This window comes from Lobosporangium transversale (assembly GCF_002105155.1).
Source record: "Lobosporangium transversale strain NRRL 3116 chromosome Unknown BCR41scaffold_36, whole genome shotgun sequence".
Lineage (NCBI taxonomy): Eukaryota > Fungi > Mortierellomycota > Mortierellomycetes > Mortierellales > Mortierellaceae > Lobosporangium > Lobosporangium transversale.
In genome coordinates, this window is record NW_019029014.1 from 317,676 (window position 1) to 344,762 (window position 27,087).

Consider the following 27,087-nt stretch of genomic DNA (forward strand, 5'->3'; position numbering starts at 1 on the left):
GATGGTGCATTTAGTCGAAGAGACCGAAGCCCATGTCATCATCAGACTCCTCCTTGGCCTCCTCCTTCTTCTCCTCCTTCTTCTCCTCAGCAGCAGCAGCAGCACCACCGGCAGCGGCGGGGGCGGCAGCAGCACCACCAGCAGGGACGGAAGCGAGCTTGGAGGTACCCTCAGCAATGAGCTAAAAAGCCAGCGTCACAAGAAATCGCAATTAATAAATATTTATTTATTGGAAGCAAAAAATTATCGCTACAGGCTTCAACAGTGGACATGCACATAAAACATACCTCGTTGATATCCTTGCCAGAGAGCTGGGAGATCAAGGAATCAATACGCTCAGACTCGGACTCGATACCGACGGTGGAAAGGAGGGAGGTGATGTCCTTGGCAGAGGGAGAGGTGTTGCCACCGATGGCGAGCAAGAGGTAAGCAGCAAGATACTTCATGGTTCTACTCGCGTGTCACAAATGCAAGAGAGTGTTGTAAAGTTGAACGAATTAGGATCCGTAAATTTAAAAAAATCAACAAAAAAAAAAAAAAAAAAAAAACGATTTCACAGGTGGTTTTAAAAAGGCGAAAAGATCCTGCGCCATCCTCGTTTATTGACGTGCTCCAGTGCTGAACAAAAGGACTACGGCAGTCTAAACTGACCCCATACGTTGACTATAACATCTCTGGTTGTTTGATCACCACGTCGCAGGTACAAAAATTATGCACATTGGAGGCGATGGATCTTCACAAGCGTTTGAATAATGATTGGAAACGTCGTAGGATAATCAGGAACCATCATCTCAACACTTTACTTGCCAAACTTTGATTGAATACAGAAATGTAGTGTTAAGATATCCACCCTATCTTTGGTTGATTACTGATGACGATGGTAGCAAAATGGTGGATGCAAGTGCGAGTGTTGAGTGCGCTGATTACTGTGCATTGAGGAAACGATCAGATTGATATGTATCGAGTTAATCGATGGATGGACTGATAGTAATATCCTGGATGGATGGATTGATCCCGTCTAGACCACATAATCTCCATTTGTAATAGCCAGCAGCAATTAGTCCTTACAAGAATCTGTAGATTGCAAGAGGAGGAACAGCACTAGGCTGCAAAGGCACAAAGTTATTTAAACTAAAATTCGCCCGTCACATTAATTTTTAGAACTCTCGCTCATTACAAGCACCCGACATGGCAACCTCAACATAGCAACTATATACAACATCGCTCATTCTCTTGTCATTTCGCATACTCAAGATACCTTTGCAGACACTTTACATATCTTTAGCAACCACTCTTAGTTGAATAAGAAATAATAAAGCTATAAATGGCTTCATTTTACAGAGTTCCACTTTTGCGCCAAACCAGACACTTGGTTACCAAGTCAGTGCACAACACAGCACCTATCACACATGTATCCAGATTATTTACTTCTTCGAAATACACTACAGCATCTTCCCACCCCTCAAATGAAACCAATAGTGCTAATGATATCGACCCCGCCGCTACAGCTTCTTCAGTGCCTCCACTTCGCCTCTCTAAAGAGCAACGTGCTTTGCTTGAAGAAATGATTCGGATCGATCAAGCAGGAGAACTGGGCGCCAACTGGATTTATCGCGGTCAGTATGCAGTCCTTGGCTCTGACAAAAAAGTTGGGCCTTTGCTTCAGGTTAGGGGCAGTAAGATATAAAAATGAAAGTATACGTAGCTTTGACTATGTCTTAAACATAAGAATCTTACATTTCTTTTGTTGTCATCATTGATATTTTAGCATATGTGGGATCAAGAGAAGCACCATTTGAAGGTTTTTGATGGGATCGTCAGCCAATACCGTGTCCGTCCTACCGCACTAAGGCCCGTCTGGGAAATGGCTGGATTTATTCTAGGTGCTGGTACTGCCCTCATGGGCAAGGAAGCTGCCATGGCTTGTACTGAAGCAGTGGAGACTGTCATTGGTGGACACTACAACGAGTAAGGGATTGTACTTATACAAAGCAAGCGAGGAGACACGATAAATATCAAAGCACATCATTAAATATAGAAGGACCACTAACCCACTTGCACTCTTTGTATTAGTCAATTGAGAGAACTCCTCAAGATCGATCACCCTGATATTGCTGAGCTGCGCAAGGTAATGCAGAAGAGATCCGGATACGCCATTTATAGTCGTCCCGGCGAAATGACCGTGCACAAGAATGATAATAATCGCTAACTGCTTGCTTGCCTTTTCCTCGATACAGATCGTACAGCAGTTCCGCGACGATGAATTGGAGCATCTGGAGACGGCAATCGAACATGATGCTCAAATGGTATGGACAAAACCATGTGATAAGTTTGATGAATCATAATTTTAATAGTCAAAATCCTGATCTGACAATTTTACTCTCTTCATTTCTTTCTAATCGTGTAGGCACCTCAACACGAGATTCTCAGCAATGCCATCAAACAAGGTTGCAAGGCTGCCATCTGGATATCTGGCAAGATTTAAATCTGTTAACTAGATACTGCCATTAATCAATTACTTTTACAATACAAAATGCGTTTATCTGTTGCAAAGAAATAACTTAAAGCATCTTGCAACAATAAAAGAGCTGTTCAAAGCGATCAACAAAATAGCACTACCTTTTTTTTTGTTGTTGTTATTGTGGATGACGTGAATACACATGCACAGTAAATCGACAGCGCATAAAGAGTAGACTACTCAGTTTTCACACTCTTGGCACCATATTGAAGACCGTATTTACGATGATTGCTTTAATGACTATCTCAAGTTCTTGGAACATCATATGACAAACTTACTGCGAAGCATCATCTAATTACTTTTAAAGGGGCTGGTAAGCCTGACCTAGTGACTAAAGCTTTCCCCTCTGTAGCGGAGGGTCTGGATCCCAACCCGGAAAGTCTATTTTCTCTTGGATCAAGGCAGGAGGCAGAGAGGTACAGCCCCCGACCTTGCATCGACAAAATGTAATCGTCCCACAGTACCACAGATTAGAGGAGAGTCCTTGGAAGATAGAAGGAATTGTTTATGCGATGCACAACCATTATCAAATAAACTCTTAAAAAAAAATTGCTAACCGCATCAAGAGATATCCTTGATCCTAGGATATTGCGGCAGTTCATGATGCGTAATTCTAGCTTGAAGATTGGCCAAAACAACCCAATCCTTTTCTTCCAAGATAAGTAGGAAGTGCCAGTTCACTAGCCAAAGGTCGTCAGCGTGCCAGTAGTCTTTGAGCACGTCTAAATTGAATAGAGATATCATTTTAAAAAAACAAATTAGAGAAGACTCTCCTTTTTCTAATCTGTGATGTCAATGTCAGTGTATAAGAGCTTATAATATTCAAATAAATAAATATGAACAAACAGGTCATCAGCCTGATTGATAAGGATCCAACCAACGCAGATGCTTCAGAATGGGGGCGACAGATACAGCACATCTTGTAACACCATTAATTTAAGTGACAGTTTTTTTTTTCTTTTTCTTTTCTTTTTATTTTTTTCTAACTAATCTATCTGGGATATTGTTGGAGAAAATTACGTAGGTTCTGTACCGTCATCTGCGCATTCTCTAGAATGGACGATCCATATACAGGGATTTCGGGTTCCCGAAGATGCACTCCACTTTTTGGTGCAGTAGGTGCAGTGGTAGAAGTAACGCTGAAAGAAGCAACATAGCTGCTATCACATGTGTCTCCATTATGCTCAGCTCCGGTCCTTGCGTCATCATCACTATCGTAGCTGTTCTCGTCCCAGCGATGCAAGCCTGGTATAGCGATACCTAGCCTTGATGCCCCTGAATCGCTTTCCAGCAACTGCGGTTGGTGCTGCAACTGGTGCTGGCCTTGATGCTGATACTGGTGTGAACTCCGCTCTACTTCCTCTTGCTGTTTCACCATATATGTATCTGGAAGAGTTTCCGATATGGTTTCATCAGGTCTTGGGCCAAACATGCGTTTGGATGGTATTGGGTTAGAAACAGGCGACGTAGGGGCCACCAAAGCGTCTATAGTAGAGCTATACACAATCTTAAGCTCTAGCTCTAGCAGCTTCTGGTATTTGGGTTTGATTCCATAAAGCATGTATCCATATTGGTCTATAGCCCATTGAACCAATTCTAGCATCGTCACTGCACGCTCTATCGCTTGTAGGATCCTCTCGCACTCTTCCGAGTCTGCAATCGCTTGTGAATGAGAGAGAGTAGCGCTTGTTGTTGCTAGAGTGGATGTATCTGACGTGAAGGAAACAGATGAGTGTAGTCGGCGGTGGTAGATATCTGTAGAATGGTCTTCCTCGGCAATCATATTATCCTGCAGGGCTTCTGGGCTCGCCATAGTGTCAGAGAACCTAATGTCCAAGTCATTCATATGTGATCCAGTTACGAGGCGCAATCGACTTTCGCTCGGCAACCCATTAAGAGCAGTATCAGCTCGTTGTAATGGCGGTGATCGCGGCGAATCAACGTTATCATCAGTTTCTGTATCAGTGTCTGTGCTCGCACGGGTATCGGAGTCCGTATCTGTGCCAAATGTCCCGCCTGACTGAGCACTATGAGCGATGGATGACATGGATGAGGACTGGGATATGGGCGGCGTCCTGTATGATGAACTTGCTGCAACAGCAGCGGAAGAGAGCATCCTTCGGATTTGTCCTCTGACTTTTACCAATAACCCCGCTGGCGCATCGCCACCTCTACGAACCCAATCCAGTAGGGTGGTATGGGTGCCAACACCTACAGAAGCGCTGATAGAGCCATCTACGAGGCGATCACCTATCCGCACTGCTTTCCCTAGCCCTTCATCTCCAACCTCAGCTCTTGTAGGCCCAAGCGGTCGTTGTCCGCTAGTATTATCGGTTGTACTACCATTACTATGGCCAAGACGACGCTGGTCGTTTCTATCTACATTTGTATTTAGCTGCCATTTCGCCACAACAGCGTACAAAATATCTTTGAGCTCAATCATGAGCTCTCCTAATTTAGACGCATATCGCATCCTTTCCGGATTGTACTTCACATCTCTGTCTTGAAATGGGATTTTCGCCATAGACTCTCGGAACAGTCGCATCCTCCCTTGCTGATCGTACTGACAATGATGTAAGACAAAGAACTGGAGCGTGGTAGAGTTGAGCAAAGTAAGAAAGTAAATCAGCGGCGGACTTGGTTGAGCGTTGAAATGCTGTGAGAGTGGATTGGGCGTCAAGTAGATACATTGGTTTGTCACCGCCAGTGAATTGGTGTCAAGGAAGAATCGCTGACGAGGCTGAGTCTTGGAGAAATAACCGTAGTTGATCGGGTGAACGATCTTTTCAGAAATATCAAACCTACCAATAGTGCAGAAGATAAATGGCAGTAAGTACACAGCCAGTCGCCTTTTAATATAAGAGGTGTAGAGCAAAACGGTTAGAGAACGTGACATACCCGCACTGGTTAGTAGAGCAGAACGCTACTCCATCGTCATCCACTGCTTGCTGCTTGCTATTAATCCCGGCTTTGCGCTTTTTGGACGCCAATCCCGGCTGAAAGTGATTGCGCACATCCGTCAGGTATCTCCATAACGCCAAGGAGCCTTCCTCACCTTGGTCCACCTGTTGTCGAAGGATCTTGACCGATTCCTTATCGACCATGCAGAGTGCATACGTCCTCTGCGGCGTAGACAAAGGGATTAAATAGGATTCTGCAGGAGAGCCCTCCTTCTTGCTCAACCGCAACCGATCACGAGTTTGCCAAAAGAGACCTTCCTTGTGCATCACCTTGGTTGAATGAACACCCCCATTAGGGCCGCCACCAATCTCCTCAGGCGAGTTTTTGCCGTTCCAATAAAAGGCAGGTTTGAACCATCGCTTTGTCATAGTCTCCCCAAAGTTGGCACGTGCATAATCCATTCGCGTGACTAGACCATATACAGGGTTGGTATTAGGGCCACGATGCCATTGTAATGGTTCTGCTGCGCTCAAGCCCTTCATCCTTCTTGCCCCTGCAGAGCAAATCCCACCTAGGTCCTGCGTAAGAGCCAAAAGATATGTTGTCAGTCCCGACGATGGCATCATAGGTGCGAACGAGTATGTCCAAGTACTCGGAACAGATACTGTTGTTGCTATTGTTGCTGTTGCTGCTTCTGCTGCTGCCGTTGTCGCTGGCGTACTGTCAAGATTCACTCCGCTGACGCTAGGTGGTGGGGTTGGAGCTGATGACGGCGCTAAAGGAGGGAAAATGGCAACACTCAGCTCCTGTCTTGTTTTGATCGAAGCCATAATGCTAAAGTCATTATTAGTGCTGCTTGAAGGACTAAAATCCATATAGTCTTGGAGGATACCATTCAATGGCTTATGGTGATCCGTATGTCGGAGAAATACTGTTGTGTGTGCTTGCAGAGCCTTCTCTCTGGCCATAGCATCTGTGTGCGGCAGATTCAAAGCTCGAACCTTGAAAATCAAAGAGTCTGTTTGAACCTTAGAAAACACCTTGAATGGTTCAAACTGGTAGAACTCATCCATAAGACAATTATCAAATAACCATGCCCTGTTGCCAAGTAAGTGACAAAAAAAGGATGATGAGTATGTTGCGCAGTTATTGCAGTTATATCCGCATGGAACTTGCTTAGGTATATTCAATTACCGTAACTTGGAGGCAAATTCCAGGGTAAGCCATTGACTTGCTGAAAATATTGCGAATTATGGAAAATCAGAGAACAGGAGCATTAGAATGAGAATGAAAATAAAATAAAAATAAAAATAAAAAACTGCAGCAACGATCGTCTTACCTGTGATCATACACAAGACTCCAGTGTATGGTTTAACTCGTTGGGCTGCAAACCAGATAAAGTACCCATAAGCCTGCATCATCCCTTTGGCCCCTGACCGCATTTGCGCTAATGGCGCTTTTCCTGACTCTAGTAACGCAGCTGGTACCGATCCCACACTAGCATTCAAGTCAGGCCGCGGCGCATCTGATTCAGGACCCATAATGTCATCGTTATCATAATACATCTCAACAACCGACTCTGTACCTTCATCAGCACCTAGAGTCCTTGCGGTAGCACTTTTTTTAAAATGCTTGGATCTGAACGCTCTGACAGATGCCTTGCCTTCACCGAGATTAGAGGCGCGATTGGATACAAATGCAGCATTTCCCTGAGCAAAACTTGACTCAAGAATACTCCAATCATATACCTCTGGATCTGGTGCACTGAAGGTGCCCGTCTTACGGATCATATAAGGTGGATTGGTGACAATGAAGTCAAACTGAAGCTTTGATGGGTTTCGGAGTCGAAGAATGGATTCACGCTCCCATGTAGCCTCTAAACTATCGCCTTTTGGTATCGTCAGTTTCAGTGTGTCATTCCTAAAGAGATGTAAGCGGGGTAGCTGCCGTCCTACGGATAGAGAGACGAACGGCAATTGTGAAACTTGCATCTGGTCCTGAGTTTGATAAGCTAATTCTCGGATGCGTTGAACAATGGGGATCAGTGCCGCAAGGATGCCGCAGCGCGCCATCCAGAACGCAAATCCGTCAAGTTCAATTCCCCACAAGTGTTCACAAATTTGATGGAGTAACAGCTGTAGCGCGGGCCGAGAATTCCATAATGCTCCTTCGTGTCCTGAATGTGCCTCCTGAGTTAGTAAGCGAACATACGCGGACAAGAAGGTTGAAACACCCAAACAAGGGTCGAGTGCCGTCGGGATCAGGGGCTGCTCTTGCTGGATAAGATGACGCAGAGCGTCCTTTTGAGCCCCTGAAATCCCGTCATATGGTGTCAAATAAGACAGTTTCTTCATCGCTCCAACAAATCTGCCTAATATGTTGCCAAATCCTTGAGTTGTTCGCTTCCACATAAAATCTACGGCACTTGGAGGCGTATAGAATTGCCCATGGTCCTTTTGGTATTCCTTGGCAGTAATGGATAGAATATGTGTCGTATAGAGCTCGTTCAGAATGACATCAAAGTGCATTGCCTGCACATTCTGGGCTGAGATTGCTCGGCCCTCCTTCTTCAATGGCCCCTCAGGATCTGACCCAAAGAGATAATAATGCCATGCATAGAGGCCTGCCTGCTTCATGGGATCATGCTCTGCCTCTCCAGCTGCATCTTGAATATGTGTCTGTCCCCCTATTATCCCACTCCCTAACGCATCAACTATCGGCTTCAGTACATTATCCTGATCATCAAATAGATCTAAGAACTTCATCAACTCCGCACTAGCATATTCATGATGGAGAGAGTCGCTTTCTGTGCCTTGCTGATCCAATGTTAGGACGCTAGCCTCTAGAAGGGCTTGCATCAGCCAGCAGACTACACTCACAAATGATGTCATCAATGCTAGGAATTCAACCGTCGAATCGTATATTTCTGCGAACTCCTCTTCCTCTGGCGTTGGCACTGAATGCATTGCAGATGCAGAGCCTCCAGGTGAGCCTAGGCTTGCTTGACTCAGGCCCGCCTCTAGTTCGGTGTCGCTATCAGTCTCACAACCATTGTCTTCGGGGCAATATGTCGACTGGGATAATCGAGAAGGAGGTAGGGATGGAGCACGTTGTCGTGTACTGCCTAGGGTCGGTGCTTTCTGCCTTGAGGGAACCGATGTGGATCCTAGCCTTATAGGCTTTGTAAAAGAGGGCAGGGCAGTCCCAGATCCAGCTTCCATTTCAGTTCCCATTCTTGCTCCAGCCCCCAAGCTTGCATCAAGTGCAGAGAAAGGTTGTTGTGGATTTCCATGAACAGGCTTTAAAAGATCTCGCAGGTGTACAAGAGAGCGGAGCATGGTCGGACGAAACGTTGTGGGCTGCTCTTGCGAGGGAGTATTGTCGCGTGAGGCAAAGACGCTGTGTGACCTCAACATTCCATTAAGTAATTCAATGAGTACATACTCCAGATTAGGATTGGCGTGCCTGTTGTAATCTAGTAGGAAAATACCAACGTTAGCGCATTTCCGATTAGTTTGGAATGCTCTTGTTAAAGAAATATGCAAGCATCGCTCACTCATGTCTTCATTAAAAGCACTGGACATACTTACCATTAAAGCCACAATATATAAAAGAGTCAAGCAACTCTCTGACATGATCTTTGGTGGAAATTAGCAGCCGGCCTAGCTGGGTACCAATAGCCTCTGCATCCGGAGAAGAGGTAAATCCATGGTGCCCTGATACATCAGTAAGCATGAATTCCCTGGAATGGCGTCGCTTCGCTACAGAAGGTTTACGAATGGAACCTAAATTGGCTGTGGACGATATATTGGAAGAAGCAAGGTGGGCCTGTGAACCTGGAGGTAATGATGATGATGTTGAGGGAGTAGAATAAAACCGTCGGGTGTACGGGATGTCGCCCGTGCGCTTCTGGACAATATGATTTCGAAAATGAGGCATGGGAATGGAGTATGATGTCCCTTTTGTTGATGTTGTTACTCGGGGCATAGGCGAGGGAGAAGTGGATGAAGGGGTGGGTCGGCTAACTTTGGACACAGGGATGGTTGGTTTGTGCACAAAATTGGACAAATGCTCACGAGTGTTTTGATCATGCTGCTGTTCCCGCCCTCGTTCCTCCGTGCTCCCTGTCGAAAATTGTTGTTGATGGAATTGTTGGTGCCAAACAAAGCTCTCTGTGCTAGAGGAACCTGAACTAGATGGCGACGACAGCATAAATGGTCGTTTGTTTGGACCATTTGCCTTGGGTAATGACATTAATGCTACTGGAACGTCACCATGCTTTAGAGCTAAGGACTCGAGCACTTCATGGGAAGCGGCTTGGCATTCATGTTCCCTACAAATAGGTCTCTGATCTAAACGATGAAGTTGCCCAGAAGGCTGTGAATGTGAGTAATGTCTCCCTGTTGAAAACGGATGGGCTTGCCCATAGTAAGCATCTTTCATCCAAATATCTTTTGCTGCAAAAGTAGTTGATGCTCAGTATGGTGGATTAGAAATGGGTTTATCAATAGATGAATGATGGTGCACAGACAAGTTCTTACCTCTAAAACTAAGGCTACTGTTGTTGATGCTACCGAGATCTATAGCTTGATTGATTTGCCCTCTTTTCCGTTTAAACACAGGATCAATATCAGGGACGTGATAAAGATAACTCTTGGAAGACCATTTGTCGTCTTCGTGTATTGTAGATGAAGGGTGAATGGTATCAGTGATTGTAGGAGGGTACCATGAGGTTGCGGGTACAGATGAAAAGGTCCTTGCGCGATGCCGATGCATGGCCAGCGAAGGAGAAAATGATGATTGAGGTGTAGATGTGGAGATTGAAAGCGGTGAGGGGATTGCTCTTGGCGGATATGATGGCATTGTAACCAGGGGGGACTGCATAAACATTGGCTGTCGCGCTAATCCATGCCGATGCATAGATGATGGTGAATGGACGTTGTAGATATGATGGTCAAAAGCATTGTACTGATTGCCAACGCCACCCCCTTGAAAGCAATGTGCCCGTTGTGCATTTAGACTGGCTGAATGGAAATGCTGCCCTTCCTGTGATGATTGCAGCTGTCCTAGTTCCTGCTGCTGCCGTATTTCATGGTCCAGCGGTGATAGTTGGTCAGCGCGTTCAATTGTAGAAATAGAACCCTGCAAGTGAGTTGATCGATCATGGATAGGGAATCCAGATTGTTTTAATTCATGTTGGGTATTTCGGTCTATCCATTGTGAGCGATTCTGCCCTGGGCTTATGTGCTTACTTAGATGGAAATAATACTGAGATTGATATTGATGCTGACTCCGATGCTGATCCAGGCCTCTTTGTTGGATAACGGGAAGGTTATGGTGTTGGGATTGTAACTGCTCGTAAGAGTCAGAATATTGAAGTCGATTTTGCTGATCGAAGTATTGCGGCTGTTGCTGTTGCTGTTGCTGTTGCTGTTGCTGTTGCTGTTGCTGTTGCTGCGGCTGCGGCTGCGGCTGCGGCTGTGGAGACAGTTGATGCGGATGGAAGTTTAGTTGAATGCGGTCAGGACAGGGATGCGAAGGATAGGAAGGTGGGAAGCTGTTAGGACTAGCCTGAGGATAATAAGAATGCTGAGGTGCGGAAGGAGAAAAGAAGAGTCGGTGCTGTTGATGATGTTGCTGTTGTTCCAGTATGGGTCGTTGTGGATCATGATAGGGTAGAGCTCCTGTTTCTGATACAGCTGCTCTAGTTCCGAATTGGTTTCGATCTTGATCTCCGTTCTTGGCCTCGCTTTTCATTGTATAATGCAAGGAATAGAGCACAAATCAATGTTGCTGGCTTGTGTTCAGCTGGTAGCCGCCGGTGACCTTCTTGACAGTCAATATGGGCCAATAGTATAGTGCAGGGTGATATTCACCAAAGACTTTCAAGTAAAAAGAAAGCAGGAAAATTAAAAGATAATGCAAAAGAAGATAAAGGTATAGTTGTCAATTCAAGCTGTTCAACAATAAATGAAGAATATCTGATCGATAACAAAAAAAGTAATAAGAGGAGAGAGAAAGCAGATCCACTGGTTCAGCTTTTTAGGGACGATGTACCATACAATCTGTGGTCTATAGCAGAGCATTGGCATGACATGAGTATATTCATAAAACAACGAAAGCAGTAAACAAAAGCGATAAAGCAGACGAAAATAAAATTAAAAACAATGATGAAAGGAAAAAGAGAGAAAGACAAAAAGTAAAAGGGAGGAGAGTGGCAGAAAGAGAAAGAAAGAGACAAGAAAGTAAAAAAAAAAAAAAAAAAAAAAAAGGACAAAATTTAATAAAACGAACTTTGAGTCTGTCTGTCCAAAAAGAGATACAAATCGCAGATGCATCATTACTCCCAAAAGGCACCTTGGAAAAACTGCATCAACTGTATTGGCAGATCTTTGCTCCCGCCATCGTCTTTGTCCTCTCGCTCTCCTTTTCAATTTATGCTACTCAAGCACATGCAGCACAAAACACCAAACCATTTTTACATGACATAATTTGGTCGCTCCACAACTCTATACTTCATTGCACTCGCTTTTTATGTGCTCGATTGCTGTGCTCAATCTGTTCACTCCTCTCACTATTGAGGATGCAGATTCATGCAAACACGTCTACAAACAATGGACATTGTCAATGTCTGCATCATTGTGAGCCACAAGCATAAGCCATGTGGGGCTGTGTATACGCGGACACTCAAAAAAGACGAGGGTAACCAAAGAATTAGACTACCTGGAAAAAGCAGACACGACGACCTGCTTCTACTTTGTGCAACCTGGTGTGTGCCCAGGTCATAGACGCGAAGTGCCAGTTGACTGGTCCGAATGAGGAACGGTTCAGCGCCCCATGCTGGAATCCCACACTTGTAGTTTCAAACAAAAAGCGACACACTACATTGACACACAGATCGCCTTTACTGCAGCAAGAAACTTTTTTTTATTTTAATGTCGAAAAATTGGAATGCGGAATGAGCCATAGAGAGATGGTGCATGCGTAAGTATATAAAAATAATATGCTACGATTCAGAATAGAATAAAGATTCCTGCAACTGCCAATGTGGCTAAACACTTGACGCGTTTGATTTGCTGCGCGCTGAGAGCATTTTTGGTACTGCATGTCAGTCAACTTTTTACTTGATCTGTGCATTGTTCATTGCATTGCCACTTGTCCCGACATGTTGAGGTCAGGATTTTGAAATGACAAAACTGTTGTTGTGCATCGGCGTGATGGGACAGAGGCAAAACAGGGGGGAAGGACAGAATGATAAAAACAGACCACTGAATGTAGAGTTGCAGGGAAGGAGAGGATAAAGTTGCTTGTCTGTTTTTTCGGCGGCAAAAAGATGAACACGAAGGAGCACGATCCAACCCTAATTGAAACCTTAAAAACTGTTGGTGTGCAATCCCCTCTCATTTGTTCTTTTTTATATCTTTCTTTTCTCTCTCTTTCTGTGATTACATGTTATATACCTTGTCCTTCTTTAATGTTAAGTGTTCTAGGCTACCGGTCGTAAATTGGTTCTTCCCAAAGCTCCATGAATCCTAATATTCAATCAAAAATATGAAGACTCTCTTTTTGGATTCACAGCGATATTGCTAATTTGATTGGCAATGAGCGGCTATTTAATTTTACACTTGTACACTTGAATAGTTTATTTTCGCCCTTGTTTTTCTGGATCCCGCCGACTGGGAAGAAATCCTTGGGCGATGTCCTAATCAGTTTGCGTGTTATATACAGACGTATGCTATCCATTATCATATAATATATTGTGATAAGCTGTTTGCTTACGTTCATTTACAGCAACACGCAAACGCAAAAGTGTTCATAAAGTTTTACTTGAACATTGTGCTTGCATTTGTCCCATCTCTTTTACACTCACTCTTTATTCTCGCTGGAAGCTTTCCATATGCTTGTATATACAGCCGTGTATACTAAGCTACTCTTCATTTACATCAATTCATGCAAAGATGGAAAAGTAATCAAGATATACATTTATATATATAAATATGCTTGACTATTATTTTAAATTAGAACTCATTAACAGTGTCCAAAGCTTCATTTAAATAAAGAGGAGATTGAAATAGGTGCCCCATGTTGACCATGTCTATGGGGAGAGACATGATATCACTTCTTCGGTAACGTAAATAGGTTTAGAATGGTTGAAATTCGCCCACTATCTCAAAGTAAAAATTTATAAACCTCTATCCCGTCTAATCCTTTTCTTTTTTCTCAATCTTAATTTTAGCTTTTTATTTCATTTTTGCTACTGGTATTGTACAAATATATTATACTATGGAATTAAAAATTTTAGGCCATGGAATACCTTTTTTTTTTTGATAACAAGGACCCACGAGGTCATGTAGTAGGCTCGTTCCCAGCCCCTTCACTTTAGGTGACTCAAAAAGGAAATGGAATTTCCTGTCACCTTTATAAAGTGAAGAGGGATGGGTACGAGCCTAGTCATGTAGGCTTAGGCCATGGAATACCTTTTTTTTTTTTTTTTTTTTTTTTTGATAACAAGGACCCACGAGGTCATGTAGGATTTATTTAGATGTTAGCTCTATAAATGGGTTGCCCCATTACTGGGGTCGCAAATAAAGCGGTATCCAATAATCGGCCGAAGCCGCATCGTCATACTGCCACAGTACTACATCCTGTTCATAAACCACGTCAGCATTGAGTAGACTTCCTTGGTCCCAGAGGACCTGTGGCACGGCTCTACTCCCTACTTGGCCTGTTGTGCGCGAAGGTCATCCTTTAGCCGCTGTCCTCAATCATCAAAAATTTACAGCTTTCCAGGCGCTCCATAATCGCCAATTCCACCTGCTGCCGGTAGCTTGCCGCCACTCGCCGGTCTGCCTCAGTCCTGATCGCCTTCACATCTGCTGTTCGTCGTTGTCCCTGGTGAGAGCCAAAGAATTCACCTCTGCTACGTCTGTGCCTCCCAACACAGTTGCGTCCCCTGGCGCGTTTGCTCACAGAGGTGATACCATTTTCTCTTTCCCAGTTGACGGTGACTTTGCAGCGTCTGTTCCAGATTTCAGTCCTGCCGAGTTCCTCGATTGACTTGACAAAGCGGCAAACAATGTACCTTGAGATCGATGCTGTGGTTCTGAAGATCGTCTTCCATTTTTGTATCAGTTCCTTCGGCACCAAACCGTGGTACAAGTCTTGGACAGTCCAGTGGGCATGCTCACCCTCGTTCCTCCGTCCCATATCCACATCTTCCTCACCAAACAGAGTGCTCGCATGTCGAATCTCTCTGACGCCCTTGAACATCGCTTCCAAAGAGCCCCAAATCACGTTGTCGGCTACAGGTGTAAACGAGGGGCCTCCTTTATTCAGGTTTGGCTCCTGTGTTTTCCCTTGTTTGTCTTCCCAGAGCTTCTTCTCCTTCACTAATGCTCTTTTGCCATCCTTCGTGATGAGTTCTATGGCCTGCTTCCAACCTTTCAATTGCTCGTCCAGTGTCATGGGACATCGCCAGAGGTGTTCTATGTCCTCCTGCTCCTGTTCACACATCCTGCAGATGTCAGTCTCATACAGGTCCGGTCGCCACTGCCTCATATAAGTGAGTGTAGGAAGCATACCATGGACCTTCTTTATTCTGTGCGCTCTCTTGTGACAATCTGCTGGGCTGGTGAAGAGGCCTCTAGGCGTGTTGCCATCGTGAAGAATATGCAGGCTTGCTTTCCATTCTACTTCTCGCCAGTCTGCAATATAATTCCTGACTCTGTTCTGAGACGCCCACAAGTAATGTGTTCTCACTGCTGATTGGAGTTTTAGCAGGTGTCTAAGATCATCCTCCACCACCTCGTTCTCGAAAATAGCGTGGCAGCGCAGATCGTTGTGTTCCAGTACTTTGATTGTCCACATTTCGCTAAAATGAGCATCTTTGGCGGCTTGGTCTGCCCTTATATTGCCTCTATTCCCAGCATGGCCCTTGACCCATTTCACAGTTACCTTCCCGCCCTGCTTAAAGAGCGCTCTCGAAATGGCTGCCCACCACACTGCGTACTTGGATCGCAATCGCTGCCGTTCAGTGCTTGCTTCTCGCTTTTGAGCAAGGTCCTTGAACTGAACCACTACCGCCATGTTGTCTATGTAGACAGTCGTTGGAACGTTACGGGGACTGACTAGAATGGCTGCGTACAGTCCTACTAGCTCTGCCTTGGTGGATGAAGCATACCCATCGACTCTACCTGAAACTACATTTGAGAAGCTTTCTGGGCCTATCTGAGCCACCACTCCGAAAGCCATCCGCACCGCCCTTCTTCCTGCCTCTTCAAGGGACCCATCGGAGTAAAGTGTTAGCTGACTCATCGTTGATAGTTTCTCTCTTTGACGCAGTATATTGTCCATGTCAACCTGTGGGATCTCTACACCTAGGCACTCAGAGGAGCCAAACCACCGATGATGACCCTCTGGGATTTTATTATTCCTTGTTCTTGAGGAGTCCATCTCTTCTTGCGCTTTCGTCCTGAGCCTCCTATCGAGAGCTTGTTCGTCGAGTTCATGGCGTCCACGTATCTTGTTTCGCTCTTGTGCTCTACGTCTTGCTCGGTTGAAAGCCGCTCGTCGTCGCTGTTCTCTTCTTCCTTGTTCATCGAGCCTTTGAAACCTAGCCTGTAACCGTAGGCGTTCTTGACGGCGAGCTCTTTCGATAGCCTTCGAGTGTGCGGCTTCTTGCTTGGCTTGCACCCACTGTTCACGTCGCCACACTCTCCTTCTCTCCGCCTCTTCTTTTTTCCTCTCTTGCTCTATTTTTCTTAGCAACCATTGCTCCCTCTTCCCTCTTTCCAAACGGTCGCGAAATTGTAACATTTTCCTTCCTTGAGGATCTTTCCACAGCCTATGCCTCTCGTTAGCTTCGCGCTCTTTTTCTCTCAAACGCTCTCTTTTTTCAAAATTTTCTCGCAAGTATTCTTTTTGGAGTTCGCGATCAGACTCAGTGTATCCTTCATACTCCTGCATACCCTCTTGTATGTAACACTGTGCTCTTCTTTCTCTTTCCTCCCGCTGTTCTACACTTAGGGGATCAAGTGGCTCTCTGGGGTCTTCTTCCACGTCACTGAGGTAACTTATATATCCAACTTCATCATCCTCATCATCCTCAGTGGGCTGCTCCTCCAACATATTGTCTTCTGTGAGTAGTTCATCTGCTCTCTCATTGTTTTCAGTCTCATTTAGCTGTTGGAGCTCCCTTAAATCTCTCTCTTCCTCTTCGTCTAGTCTCTGAAGAATGTTCTTTTTGTCTCTACGCTTAGGCCATGGAATACCTAAATGGAAAAAAAAGTAATAACAATAATAACAACACTTCTGGCGCCCCAAAACCCAAAGAATTAAGTGCAGTTCCATTACACTAAGCCACATTAAATATGATAATTCACGTGATAGATGCAGTAGTTAGATAATATAATCTAGTGCTCATCAGCGCCGGCCAGGAACCTGGCCAATCAAGTGTCATTGGTGAGAGAGACTGTGTAGTATAGTGGTCCAGTACCCAGGACTTTGAATCCTGTAACCCGAGTTCGACCCTCGGCACGGTCTTCGTTTTTGGCGCCTTTATTTTTTGGAAAGTTGTTTGCAGGGGTTCGTATGCACTTCGAATAAAATTTTTGTTTGCATGGGGGTTATCTCTAAAAAAAAACGTCAATAGACAGGAAGCATTAGGATCGCATAAACACGTTGATGCGTCTCTAACCGTTACTGTCACTAGATTGTAGCTGGATTTCACGTTCAAAAAGGTACATTGACCTACAGCGGCGAGCTTTTTTTGTTGGATGTTAACAAGTTCAACAAGAGCTTCTGTGTTTCTCATCAACACGGGGTTGTCCTGAGTAAAGATCTCAATGAACGGCATACTATAAACTGTTGTTTCTTCCTTCGAGCACCAGGTGCTTACTGCGTGCTGCTATCTAATGCACAAAAGAGGGCGCTAGATGTAACAGTCCGTTGAGCGCTAATCAAAACTGCATCATAAATTGTGACAAAGTTAGCTTTAAGCATGAATGGCTCCTGTTGGAGTGAGCAACAAATGGAGCTTGTTATCTATCCCATTTTTCAATACTTTATGCAGTGCTTCTTGAGAAAATGAGTTTAGAATAACCGTTAATTGCTATCTTTCGCGACCTAGCCGAGTTTCCCTAAAGGAACCCTTTATTTCTTGCTTTGTAACTGGGACATTACCACGACTGGTTTCAAAATTGAAAAGGCTCAATAGGCTTTGAGTATGTCTATATTGCGTTCTACTGTTTTTATCAAGTTTTTGGAAAACTAAATTTGAAATGGTTGTCTAGATTGGTCACATACTAGGCCTTTTTGCGTTCGTCGCATGACTACAAAAAGGCATTCGTCAGAAAGCGTAAAACCGATTTAAATAAGTTGCGCTTCGGTGCCTGCTAGCGGCTTCAGACGGCCCGTGCAAATAGCTTCATCCTATTTTTTAGTTGGACGAGCTTTCGCACTATTAATGATCTCTGTTTGTATTTGACTGTTTAACCTTGGTAGAAGACCTTTGACTGAAAGTTTTGTGAACCCATAGCGGGTTTCTGCAGGGGTTTCCTATGAAGATGTGGCTACAAAAGACGCGACGCATAAAAGACAGATACACCAGTAAAACTATAATAGCTCCATTTGTTTATTTCGTTTATACCCTGGAGAGACGCATGTGAGGGAAGATTGGGGATGCAAGTCTCCAAGTATATACTAAATTTATGGATCGATGTTCAAAATCTAGAAGTTCAGACGCATAGATCCTTCAGTAAGATCTTCTTCTCCTGACGCCCCTTCACATCAACAGCATAAGCAAATATCTATGGAGCCATGCAACGATACACTGTGGAGTCGTGGGCTAATTTAGTATACCCAACCAAGTATGAAGCGCACGTAAGAATGGAGATCATCTTGGGGGTATTTTTATTCGAATGCATCATGCGAAAAGCTTGAATTTTTAAAATTTAAATATTGTCACCGGAGCGTGAGCGACGATCGCGCTTTTTGGTGTTCTGAACTTTCTTGTCCTACCATCTTTACCAGATTTTCCATTTTATTATATGCTTCCCGCGTGTGTTGTCTTTCATTCATCATCGTCTTTTTTATTTTTTTATTTTCGCATTCTCTCACCTTAACAATCTACTGCATTGTTTATCCTCGAACACATTCACTATTTGGCAGTGGAAGTAACACTAGCAACAAAAAGCAATAGCATCAAAAAGATATAAAAACCGAGTGAGCACGAGCGCGAGCATCACATCAGCGCAACAGGGCTATGGAGCTCGTCTTTGATGTCAATGACTTTGAGGAAGGGACATCCGATGACCTGGTCACCACATCCATCCCAATCCTCCCTCCAGACTTACTGCTCAAATGCATTAAATATTTACCCGTTTCATCGCTTCCTGCGGTTGCACAGGCATGTCGTCGTCTCAAAGTCATCGTTTACAGTGATGAGCTCTGGGAATCTAAACTACTAGCGATAGGTTTTGGCTTTGGATCAGGAAAGCGAGCGTCCAAAAAAAACGACCCCAACGGTACTAGTCTTCTTGATGAGCCCAACGGTTCCTTGCCAAGCTTCCCTGTCCATGGATCTAGTATTTCGGATGTTGCTCGAAAACGGATATCTGCCAACACAAAGGAGGTTATTAGCTCAACCAAAAGTAATACTATCAATAATAACAGGGTCAGTCTGTCTAATCTGTCTGAAGATGGCTTCCGATCCAGTGCTGAGTTGCCAACCCCTACGATAACGAAGCCTCGTATTCAGATCCCAGGACTGCCAGGCGATCCATATTCAATGATCGAAGGCCGTAGAGTATATCATGGAGCAAGAGAACAGTTTCGGCAGATCTACTGCGAACTTTGGCCATATTACATCGATTTCCGCCAAGCAAATAAGGACAGCAAAGTAATTCAAGAATTTGGCAAGTCGGTGTTGGATGTCGCTAGAATGTTGGCTAGACTCCTAGCTTTTTCAAAGGCCTACCTGGCCGAAGATTCAGATCAGGTAATGATATCGCTTTTACATTTAATTTGTGCATTGTAAATAATTCTCTCCACACAGCACTTTTTTATCAGCTTCTGGACTAGAAATGCCATAAAAACATACGGTTTCTGTTAGCTTATTATGTAAAGATTTAAATTGTGGATTGAACTGAATAGATCAACGAGAACCTGCATGGAACGTGCGAATATTTTGAAAATCGATGCTTACATCTATTTGAGTTGGCGTACGATTCGCGGGATATCCCAGAGATGGCTGTACGTACTTGATGAAAATGATTACTTGTCTACTCCTTTGGCTACTAGTGGATGCTCCACTTGAGAAATCTCACCCCTTGACCTGTGATCTCTCTCTAGAAATTCGCAGGTGTGCTCTTAGATCTTAATGATGCTCAGGCTTGTATTCAGATATTCATCCAAAAGAATGGGATTTTTTTCGACAATAATTACGAACCAAGCGAAAATCTCAAGTAAGTCTTTGTATTATTGTCATCTTGAGAACCAAAACAACGTTGACTGCATCCTTGAGAGTGAATGAATATTCAGGGCTTCTTTAGTGGAGCTCGGATATTTAAAAGCTATTTTTTCTTTCCTTTATAGACAATACGAATTATGGCTGATGCAGCCGCTTGTTCTACGGGAGAGCACACCTTTTCCAGAATTTACACCAATGAAGCTGTTTATGGAATTTACGGAAATGGAGTTTAAAAAGCAAGCTGTTATTATCAACGATGTCTTCCCAGAGGAGGCAGATGTACTTTTTAATTTCACGGAGCGTGTCTTTGAAGACGTGATATCAGATTATTGTTCACAGTTATTTGACATGTGTAGCATGCGGGACAAACTTTTATATCTGAAATCTGTCCCTACTGCTTACCGGTATCTGGAACATCTTGAGAACACAATAGTCCGCATGGAACCTATTCATGTATCATCGTACCGACTTGAGAAACTTTTGGCAAGGATTTTTGGACCATGGTTGGAACAGTACCTGAAGATGGAGCTAGATTGGGTTCAAAAGTCATGTAAAGACCAGATCGACAAACACGATCGACAGGTAATAATAGCGTTTAGTAATTCGGTGATCTCTATTAGAATTTTTCTCTCCCATCATCCCTGAGCTAACTTGGCCTGTTATTAATGTTCCTTCTGTGGGACTGGGATTAATATCAAAATCTAATCTAGCGTGAGGACAACAAAAAAAACGACACAAAGCGAATGAATCCCAGAAATCGTGAAGTGTTTAAAAGGAACTTCTTGAAAGGATTTAGGAATGTTTTGACACTTCCTTACAAGATCTCATCTTCGATTGTCGCAGGTGTCGCCTCAGCTACCTCTTCGCCGACACCCACCGCCGGCTCAGCTCCTTCAACACCTCAACTCCACCCTTCATCTCCCTCCAATGCCTCTCCCTCCAACTCTTCTACAGCCCCCACAAAGGGCAACAATCGGTTTTCGATTCGATCAATCTCCTCACTCAGTGGTTCTAGTAACTCTGGCTCCACAGTCGTACCGCCTACATCTACATCGACCCCAGATATTCCTACTCTCTCTTCATCCACATTCGTGCCTGACCAAAAATCTATATCACTGGGGAGCGATGCGGATAGCGTCAGGAGTACTTCAGGAGGAGTAGAGCAGATTGTGACAGCACAGGAAATCCAAGAAGAAATGAATTCATTACTGAGTGTTGAGCTGGCTCTGCACTTGATTCACTTGGACAAAGATGCGCTTCAGCGACTGTCTGCTTTTGCGGGACTGGGTGGCGTCCTTGGTGGCCGTGTGTAAGTCATCTTAAAGCTCTCTGTATCTCTACACGGATGGCTGCTAGGTTTTTTATCCATGAGCTGTCCAAGGTTTAATCTAAACTCACTCATGAATATATTCAATTGGCTTATAGACAAAAAACAATAGAATCAGTATTTATTGCATTACTGAGGTCTTTGGGCCAACAGCATATCGATCCCGGATTCACAGCGTAAGTACTAAATGGTATGTAAACTACTGAAATGTTATTGAGTATCTCATGCTGATGTGTAAAGTTTAATATATTCGTCATTCGGAATAGGGCTATCCAACAGTTAGGCCGCTACAAACCAACGACAACACATGGTGGCGGTGTAACACCATTGATGGATTTTTTTGAGCTAGTACATGTTGCAGATCTGATTCTTCAAATGGTACAAGTGTATTATGCAGAGGAGATGTGCAAGCATATTGATAAGATGGATTTCCTGAATGATGCTAATAAGGAGAAGAAGGCATTTGAAAGGTTGATCGATGATGGTGTGGCTGCAGGGCTGGATAAGAGTATCGAGGTGTTGATTGGCCAGGTGGAGTATATTCTGACCACTATGCAGCTTCCAACAGACTATAATCCTGACGAGAGCATGGAGATTGAGCTACAGCCAACTCAGGTAAGACTATATTTAGGATAATCAAAAAAAAAAAAAAAAAAAAAGATATTCGAAACTGAGAACAGAGTTCTTCCAGACGAGTTGGCTGATAACATTCAATTAACAACTTGACATTATGTTATTTAAACTTAGGCTTGTCGGGAAGCAGTAACATGTCTAACGACACATACAAAAATGTTGATCGGCTGTACGGACAAACATACCCTGGACGTTTTCTTTCAAGAACTTGGATTACGTTTATTCAAGTAAGCTTGTCTTTTACTATTGATGTTGCTTAGTACAATAAGGCGTTGATGGTGATTCCTTAAGACGTTACTAATCAAGTTTCATTTATCAACATTAATGTTGTTTATTTATGCACGCGTTTAAAACAAATAATTCTACTAGTTGTCTAACAAAGCACTTGCGCTCCAATATCGTGTCGTCCCAAGGTGGATTCGTGCTGATCTGCGATCTGAACCACTATTACAATTTTATTGTGACACTAAAGCAGCCAATGTTGACGCCCAACTTTTTGGCATTAAAAGAACTGGGGAATCTTTTTATTATCCAATCGCCATCCGATCTTAAACAACTGATCCACGACATGCAACGCTTTGGCGGGATCCTGCGCGTCGAGGATGTTTTTGAATTTGCAGAGATGCGCTCGGATTGGAAGAGTATTCAACGGATCGTAGAACGCGATCGACTAGAGTGTGCTATCATGTAATAATAAACTTAATAAAATAGAAGATAATAGCATTGCGACATTTAGCGCAAGTATGGAAGACTTTTTTTTGTTTTGTTTATGAGTATATGAAGCTATGAAGAAAAACTATAACAGAGATGATGATGTGGGGATTTTTGAATGAGAGAAATAAAAAAAAAAAAAAGGGCCCGACAGATCATTCTATTTAGTGCTGGGCCTCAACAAGCTTCTTGTAAGCCTCCTCAGAGAGAAGATTCGAGACATCAGCATCGGATGAAAGCTGGATCTTGCAGAGCCAGCCTATAATTTTAGGAAAAATAAAAAAAGTAAGTATACATATATAAAATTTGATCCAGAATATGATCGAAGAGTAAAAACTTTACCTTCTCCTTCAGGATTGTCGTTCAACAGCGAAGGATTCGCCGCGACATCCTCGTTGACTTCAATGACCTTTCCAGAAACGGGGGCGTAGATATCCGAGGCAGCCTTGACAGATTCGACAGAGCCAATCGTGTCTTCATTTTTGAAAGCAAGGGAAAAAAGGAGTCAACATTGGTGACGAATAACAAGTATAAACAGCATATACATGTGTAATCTTGACAGCCAAGATTTTTTTAAAAAAAAAGCTTACCGCCTTTTTCGACATCCTTGAGATCAGCAGACTGGACATAGACAATCTCTCCAAGAGAGCCTTGGGCATGATCCGTAATACCGATCGTAGCAATGCCGTTATCAATATCAATCCATTCATGCTCCTCAGTATACTTCTTGGCTATGATGAATATGTATATATATATATATATATAAAACACTTAGTCTGACTTCATCGTTGGAGGTTTTGTCTGCAAAAAAAAAAGGCTCGTAGTCAAGTCGCTATATTGTAGTTTTAGCTCCTGGGAATAATAATAATGATAATGATAATAATAACAACAATATAAGAGTAATAATAATAGTAATAGTAATAATAATAATAATAATAATAATAATAAAAATGAGCACAACTCTCAAACCATTTTCTTGGTTCTTCATTCGCGTCTTTTTTTTTTTTTTTTTTTTTTTTTTTGTCAAAGTTCATTGCTTATTCCTGACATCTTCCTGAACGATTCACGTGGCGCAAAAAAAAAAAAAGAAAAGCCATGTCTGTATTTTAATAACAACAAGAGTGGCAAGAGTGGTAAGCAAACATTTACGTACTGCCATAGAAACGGGCAAAAGAAGAAGAAGGGGTGGCGAAGCGCGCCATGGCCTGCGAGCGCATGGTAGGGAAAAGTCTAGTAGAAAATGTGGCAAGAGACATGTTGAAGATAGGGGAGTTAAAGAGGATAAAGAAGAAATGGGAGTGGAGAGTGGAGGAAGAGAGGAAAAGGGAAAAGAAAGAGAAAAAGGGAAAATAAAAAGAAGCAGCAAGACAAAAAAAGGATACGGAAACGAACGAAAAAAAGCTTTGATGTATCCTAGAAATCAAGGTTTTTTTTTTTTTTTTTTTTTAAACTTGACACGGTGGAATGAAATTAACAAGTAGTGACTGGCAATCCATTCCCTATTCGGACCTTGGGGAACATTTATGCCGTCCCACCCATCCCCGTGCATCCCATTAAGAAATTTACACATTTGCCATTTGCCACCGCAACATTCATGTATACGGATATATATCTCTAGTATATATTCTTATGTGGCGTTGTGCCTGCAGTCCCGCCCAAACATATTTCCCCCGCCAAACATCCAACTGCTCTCTCTTCATAGGACTTCGGAGCGGAGAGTCCCGTGCAGAGACTTGGGGTAAGGATCGAAGTAACCAATCGTATAATTTTATATCATTACATGTATGTGGGTAACTGGAAATGCTGGACATGTAACATTTACAACCATTTTTCTTCCTTAATTTGCTATAAATCCACAAACGGTCATATTCTCAGATTCTCAGTCTGTAACTTCCTTTATATGTAATATATGTATGCTCTATATCATCATAGGCCCTAAGTGACCCGAAGGAACAACCAAAAAGAGAAAAGAAAGAAAAAAAAAAAAGAAAAAAAAGAGATAAAAAAAAGAAAAAAAGAAAGAAATAAAAAAAAAAAAAAAAAAAAAAAAAAAAGAAAAAGAAAAGAAAAGGAAAAAAAATGAAAAGCTCTGTAAACTAAATATGAATCTTGCTAAATTTACTTTATAACTTTGAACTTTTACATTTGGCCTCCATTAGCAGTCGCGCCCAGCATATACATGTTTGTCGCGTTTGATCTCGATCCGTGCTGGTAAGATGACTGACTGATGTCTGTTCCCATAGTCGGTCTTCTCGAGCCAGATGTCGAAAGCGTTGAGAGGGATGAAACAGAAGAGTTTATGGATCCTATAGATGATCCATAGATGCTTGCATATGGATGATGTTGCTGCTGTTGGAATTGCTGCTGTTGGAATTGCTGCTGCTGCTGTTGCTGCTGCAACAGTAGCAGTTGTTGTTGTTGTTGTTGTTGATGATGCAAGTTTTGACCGCCATAAATCTTGGCAATGTTGCTGGTATGACTACCATTGCCACCATTAAAATTTGGAATGGCTCCTGTATAGAATGAATATGCTCCATTTGCAAGACCATTGCTGTTGCCGCCACCGCCACTATTGCCTTGCATGTGATTAGTCGGAGTCCTGCCAGATGACTTCAGTGAGGATTGACTGCTATTGTCTAGTTCGCTGATCCTGGATTTTCGAGAGTGATTGGAGTGGCTATATACACATATATTTTTGAATTGAGGTCAGATCAGATCACGGATTGCTTGAGTGGGAATGTATATCCATAATAATCACGCATTGATGGTGTACTTACACAGAGCTCTTCCTTCGCGAGACAGCTTCACTGCCTGGCAGAGCGGTAGAAGACGTTTTCGCTGGAGCCTTGCCACCGGTGATCCACTCATGTTGCAAACCCTCATGAGGTTTCATTCGCAGCATTGGGTCCCAGATAAGGCATCTGGATATGAAGTCGAGGAACAACACGTCTGTGCACTTTAGTACTTGACCAAGGGTCTTGGACCTCGGACGTCGCTTCTTGCCTTTGGAATTGATCACAAGTTTAGGGTTGCCATGCGAGTCTAGGAAAAAATAATAGGACAAAAAGATTAGAACTCTTGGTCTTTTTTTTTTTTTTTTTATTTTTTTTTATTCCATGAGCTATCATCCTTACCGAAAAACACTTTGCGTCGAGTGCTTTGTTCGATCAAGTATCGCTCAGGTACTCCTTGGATCTCCATGATACAGGCCAGTTGCTCCTGCTCGTTCTCACCAGGAAACAGTGGACATCCTGTGTACAGCTCAGCAAGGATACAGCCCAGCGACCACATATCAATTGCCTTGTTGTATGACATTCCCAAGATTACTTCTGGAGATCGATAGAACCGAGATTGAATATAGGTATAAACCTTTTCATTTTCAAGACAGCTGCTTCCAAAGTCAATCACTTTGATACTTGATTTCGTAGGATGCTTCAGCAATACATTCTATATTCAAACAATATATATCATAAAACATAGTTAGTAAATACTCACAAAATTAATCCAAGCTCTTTGCTACTGCAACAGTGCTCATTGTGCTTTTTTTTTTTTTTTTTTTTTTTTTTTTTATATACCTCTGGCTTTAGATCACAATGAATGACATTGTGTCTGCCCAACAGTTCAAGAGAGTCAAGCAACTGTGTGCAAAATCTTCTAATAAGGCCAAGACTAAAACCCTGGAACGAGTTGGTTTTTATAAACTCGTACAGATTGATCGATAGCAACTCAGTTGCAATACACAAGTGATTCCTGAAATAAAAGTTATCCGTCATACGAATCAAGTGATGCTTATCCTCCGGATCCTAAATTGTATCATCAAAAACAAAAATAAAAAACAAAAAAAAACGTAAGCTGCTTGTGTGCACCAAATTTATATACTTTCATAGGATAAAGAAAAGGACTGTACCCATTTAGTCAGGCTGTCCAGGATTTTCACTTCAACCAGTGCTTGACAATGGAACCGCTTCTTATTTCTGATGATCTTGATGGCCACATACGCGCCGGTCTTATGGTCGTAGCACTTGGCCACTTGTCCAAACGATCCTTTGCCTAGCATATCCAGAATCTCGTAACGGAACATAAGATGATCATGGTTTATAATCAGATAGTCGCCGCGTTCATCATCAAACCCTAAGAAAATGATAATAATAAAATTTGTCAACAATTTTGACCAAAGAATTCCCAAGCCTCGGTTCTGTAGTATATCAATAAGTAATAGAAAAGTTACCAAAGTTGCTATTGCTGGCTTCCATACTCGCCGCTCTCTTATGTCGACAATTCTGGCCAACATAATACACTTGTGAATACTCGCCAATCTCAGCTCTTTCATAAGGACTAAGATAAGAGCCATACATTTTGAGTGCTGCATAGGGCGATAGAGGCGGGAAGGGACTGACTGCAGATTCAGGTGCTATTGTGCTCATTGGCGGAATTGGTTCCACAAGTGAATGGCTACTGGGACTTTTAGGAATGAGCTGTGGCTGCCCTTGACCATATAATGGCATGGGTTGATTCGAGCCGTAAATGTGG

General features: G+C 43.1%; 8 protein-coding genes and 1 non-coding gene across 9 annotated transcripts; 5 read left to right on the forward strand and 4 right to left on the reverse strand.

The window, feature by feature from the left end:
* Window positions 1-10: 10 nt before the first annotated feature.
* Window positions 11-446, reverse strand: BCR41DRAFT_399091 (60s acidic ribosomal protein-domain-containing protein; the record flags this gene model as incomplete). Its single annotated transcript, XM_022029021.1, has 2 exons — window positions 11-181; window positions 288-446. The coding sequence occupies 2 exons, from the start codon at window positions 444-446 to the stop codon at window positions 11-13; spliced, it is 330 nt and encodes a 109-aa protein (XP_021878606.1).
* Window positions 447-1,531: 1,085 nt separating this feature from the next.
* Window positions 1,532-2,485, forward strand: BCR41DRAFT_279162 (ubiquinone biosynthesis protein Coq7; the record flags this gene model as incomplete). Its single annotated transcript, XM_022020208.1, has 5 exons — window positions 1,532-1,666; window positions 1,769-1,968; window positions 2,074-2,128; window positions 2,238-2,306; window positions 2,408-2,485. Coding segments are annotated over 5 exons (537 nt in total), but the record flags the coding sequence as incomplete, so codon positions are not given.
* A 1,028-nt stretch (window positions 2,486-3,513) lies between these two features.
* On the reverse strand, window positions 3,514-7,209 carry BCR41DRAFT_325923 (hypothetical protein; the record flags this gene model as incomplete). Its single annotated transcript, XM_022021599.1, has 5 exons — window positions 3,514-5,319; window positions 5,417-6,517; window positions 6,614-6,653; window positions 6,759-6,842; window positions 7,140-7,209. Coding segments are annotated over 5 exons (3,099 nt in total), but the record flags the coding sequence as incomplete, so codon positions are not given.
* Window positions 7,210-7,991: 782 nt separating this feature from the next.
* On the forward strand, window positions 7,992-8,843 carry BCR41DRAFT_373126 (hypothetical protein; the record flags this gene model as incomplete). Its single annotated transcript, XM_022026740.1, has 3 exons — window positions 7,992-8,144; window positions 8,259-8,513; window positions 8,610-8,843. 3 exons carry the CDS (start codon window positions 7,992-7,994, stop codon window positions 8,841-8,843), a joined length of 642 nt encoding a protein of 213 aa, XP_021878609.1.
* A 309-nt stretch (window positions 8,844-9,152) lies between these two features.
* Window positions 9,153-10,551, forward strand: BCR41DRAFT_388537 (hypothetical protein; the record flags this gene model as incomplete). The annotated part of the gene is made up of 5 exons (XM_022028014.1): window positions 9,153-9,261; window positions 9,355-9,431; window positions 9,763-9,847; window positions 10,138-10,172; window positions 10,342-10,551. 5 exons carry the CDS (start codon window positions 9,153-9,155, stop codon window positions 10,549-10,551), a joined length of 516 nt encoding a protein of 171 aa, XP_021878610.1.
* Window positions 10,552-16,887: 6,336 nt separating this feature from the next.
* BCR41DRAFT_t118 lies at window positions 16,888-16,960 on the forward strand. The gene has a single exon. It is a non-coding gene; the product is annotated as a tRNA-Gln (tRNA).
* A 1,485-nt stretch (window positions 16,961-18,445) lies between these two features.
* Window positions 18,446-22,537, forward strand: BCR41DRAFT_339712 (exocyst complex component Sec10-domain-containing protein; the record flags this gene model as incomplete). Its single annotated transcript, XM_022022172.1, has 9 exons — window positions 18,446-19,415; window positions 19,571-19,669; window positions 19,769-19,881; window positions 20,012-20,468; window positions 20,597-21,195; window positions 21,312-21,389; window positions 21,480-21,828; window positions 21,961-22,073; window positions 22,216-22,537. The coding sequence occupies exons 1-9, from the start codon at window positions 18,681-18,683 to the stop codon at window positions 22,535-22,537; spliced, it is 2,865 nt and encodes a 954-aa protein (XP_021878611.1). The 5' UTR covers window positions 18,446-18,680.
* A 130-nt stretch (window positions 22,538-22,667) lies between these two features.
* Window positions 22,668-23,965, reverse strand: BCR41DRAFT_359102 (putative glycine cleavage system H protein, mitochondrial precursor). The gene is made up of 4 exons (XM_022025173.1): window positions 23,711-23,965; window positions 23,148-23,288; window positions 22,900-23,031; window positions 22,668-22,816 (listed from the first exon to the last, which is right to left on the reverse strand). The coding sequence occupies exons 1-4, from the start codon at window positions 23,811-23,813 to the stop codon at window positions 22,722-22,724; spliced, it is 471 nt and encodes a 156-aa protein (XP_021878612.1). The 5' UTR covers window positions 23,814-23,965; the 3' UTR covers window positions 22,668-22,721.
* Window positions 23,966-25,330: 1,365 nt separating this feature from the next.
* On the reverse strand, window positions 25,331-26,912 carry BCR41DRAFT_378563 (kinase-like domain-containing protein; the record flags this gene model as incomplete). The annotated part of the gene is made up of 5 exons (XM_022027167.1): window positions 25,331-25,599; window positions 25,692-26,004; window positions 26,133-26,360; window positions 26,465-26,688; window positions 26,786-26,912. 5 exons carry the CDS (start codon window positions 26,910-26,912, stop codon window positions 25,331-25,333), a joined length of 1,161 nt encoding a protein of 386 aa, XP_021878613.1.
* Between the last annotated feature and the right edge of the window lie 175 nt (window positions 26,913-27,087).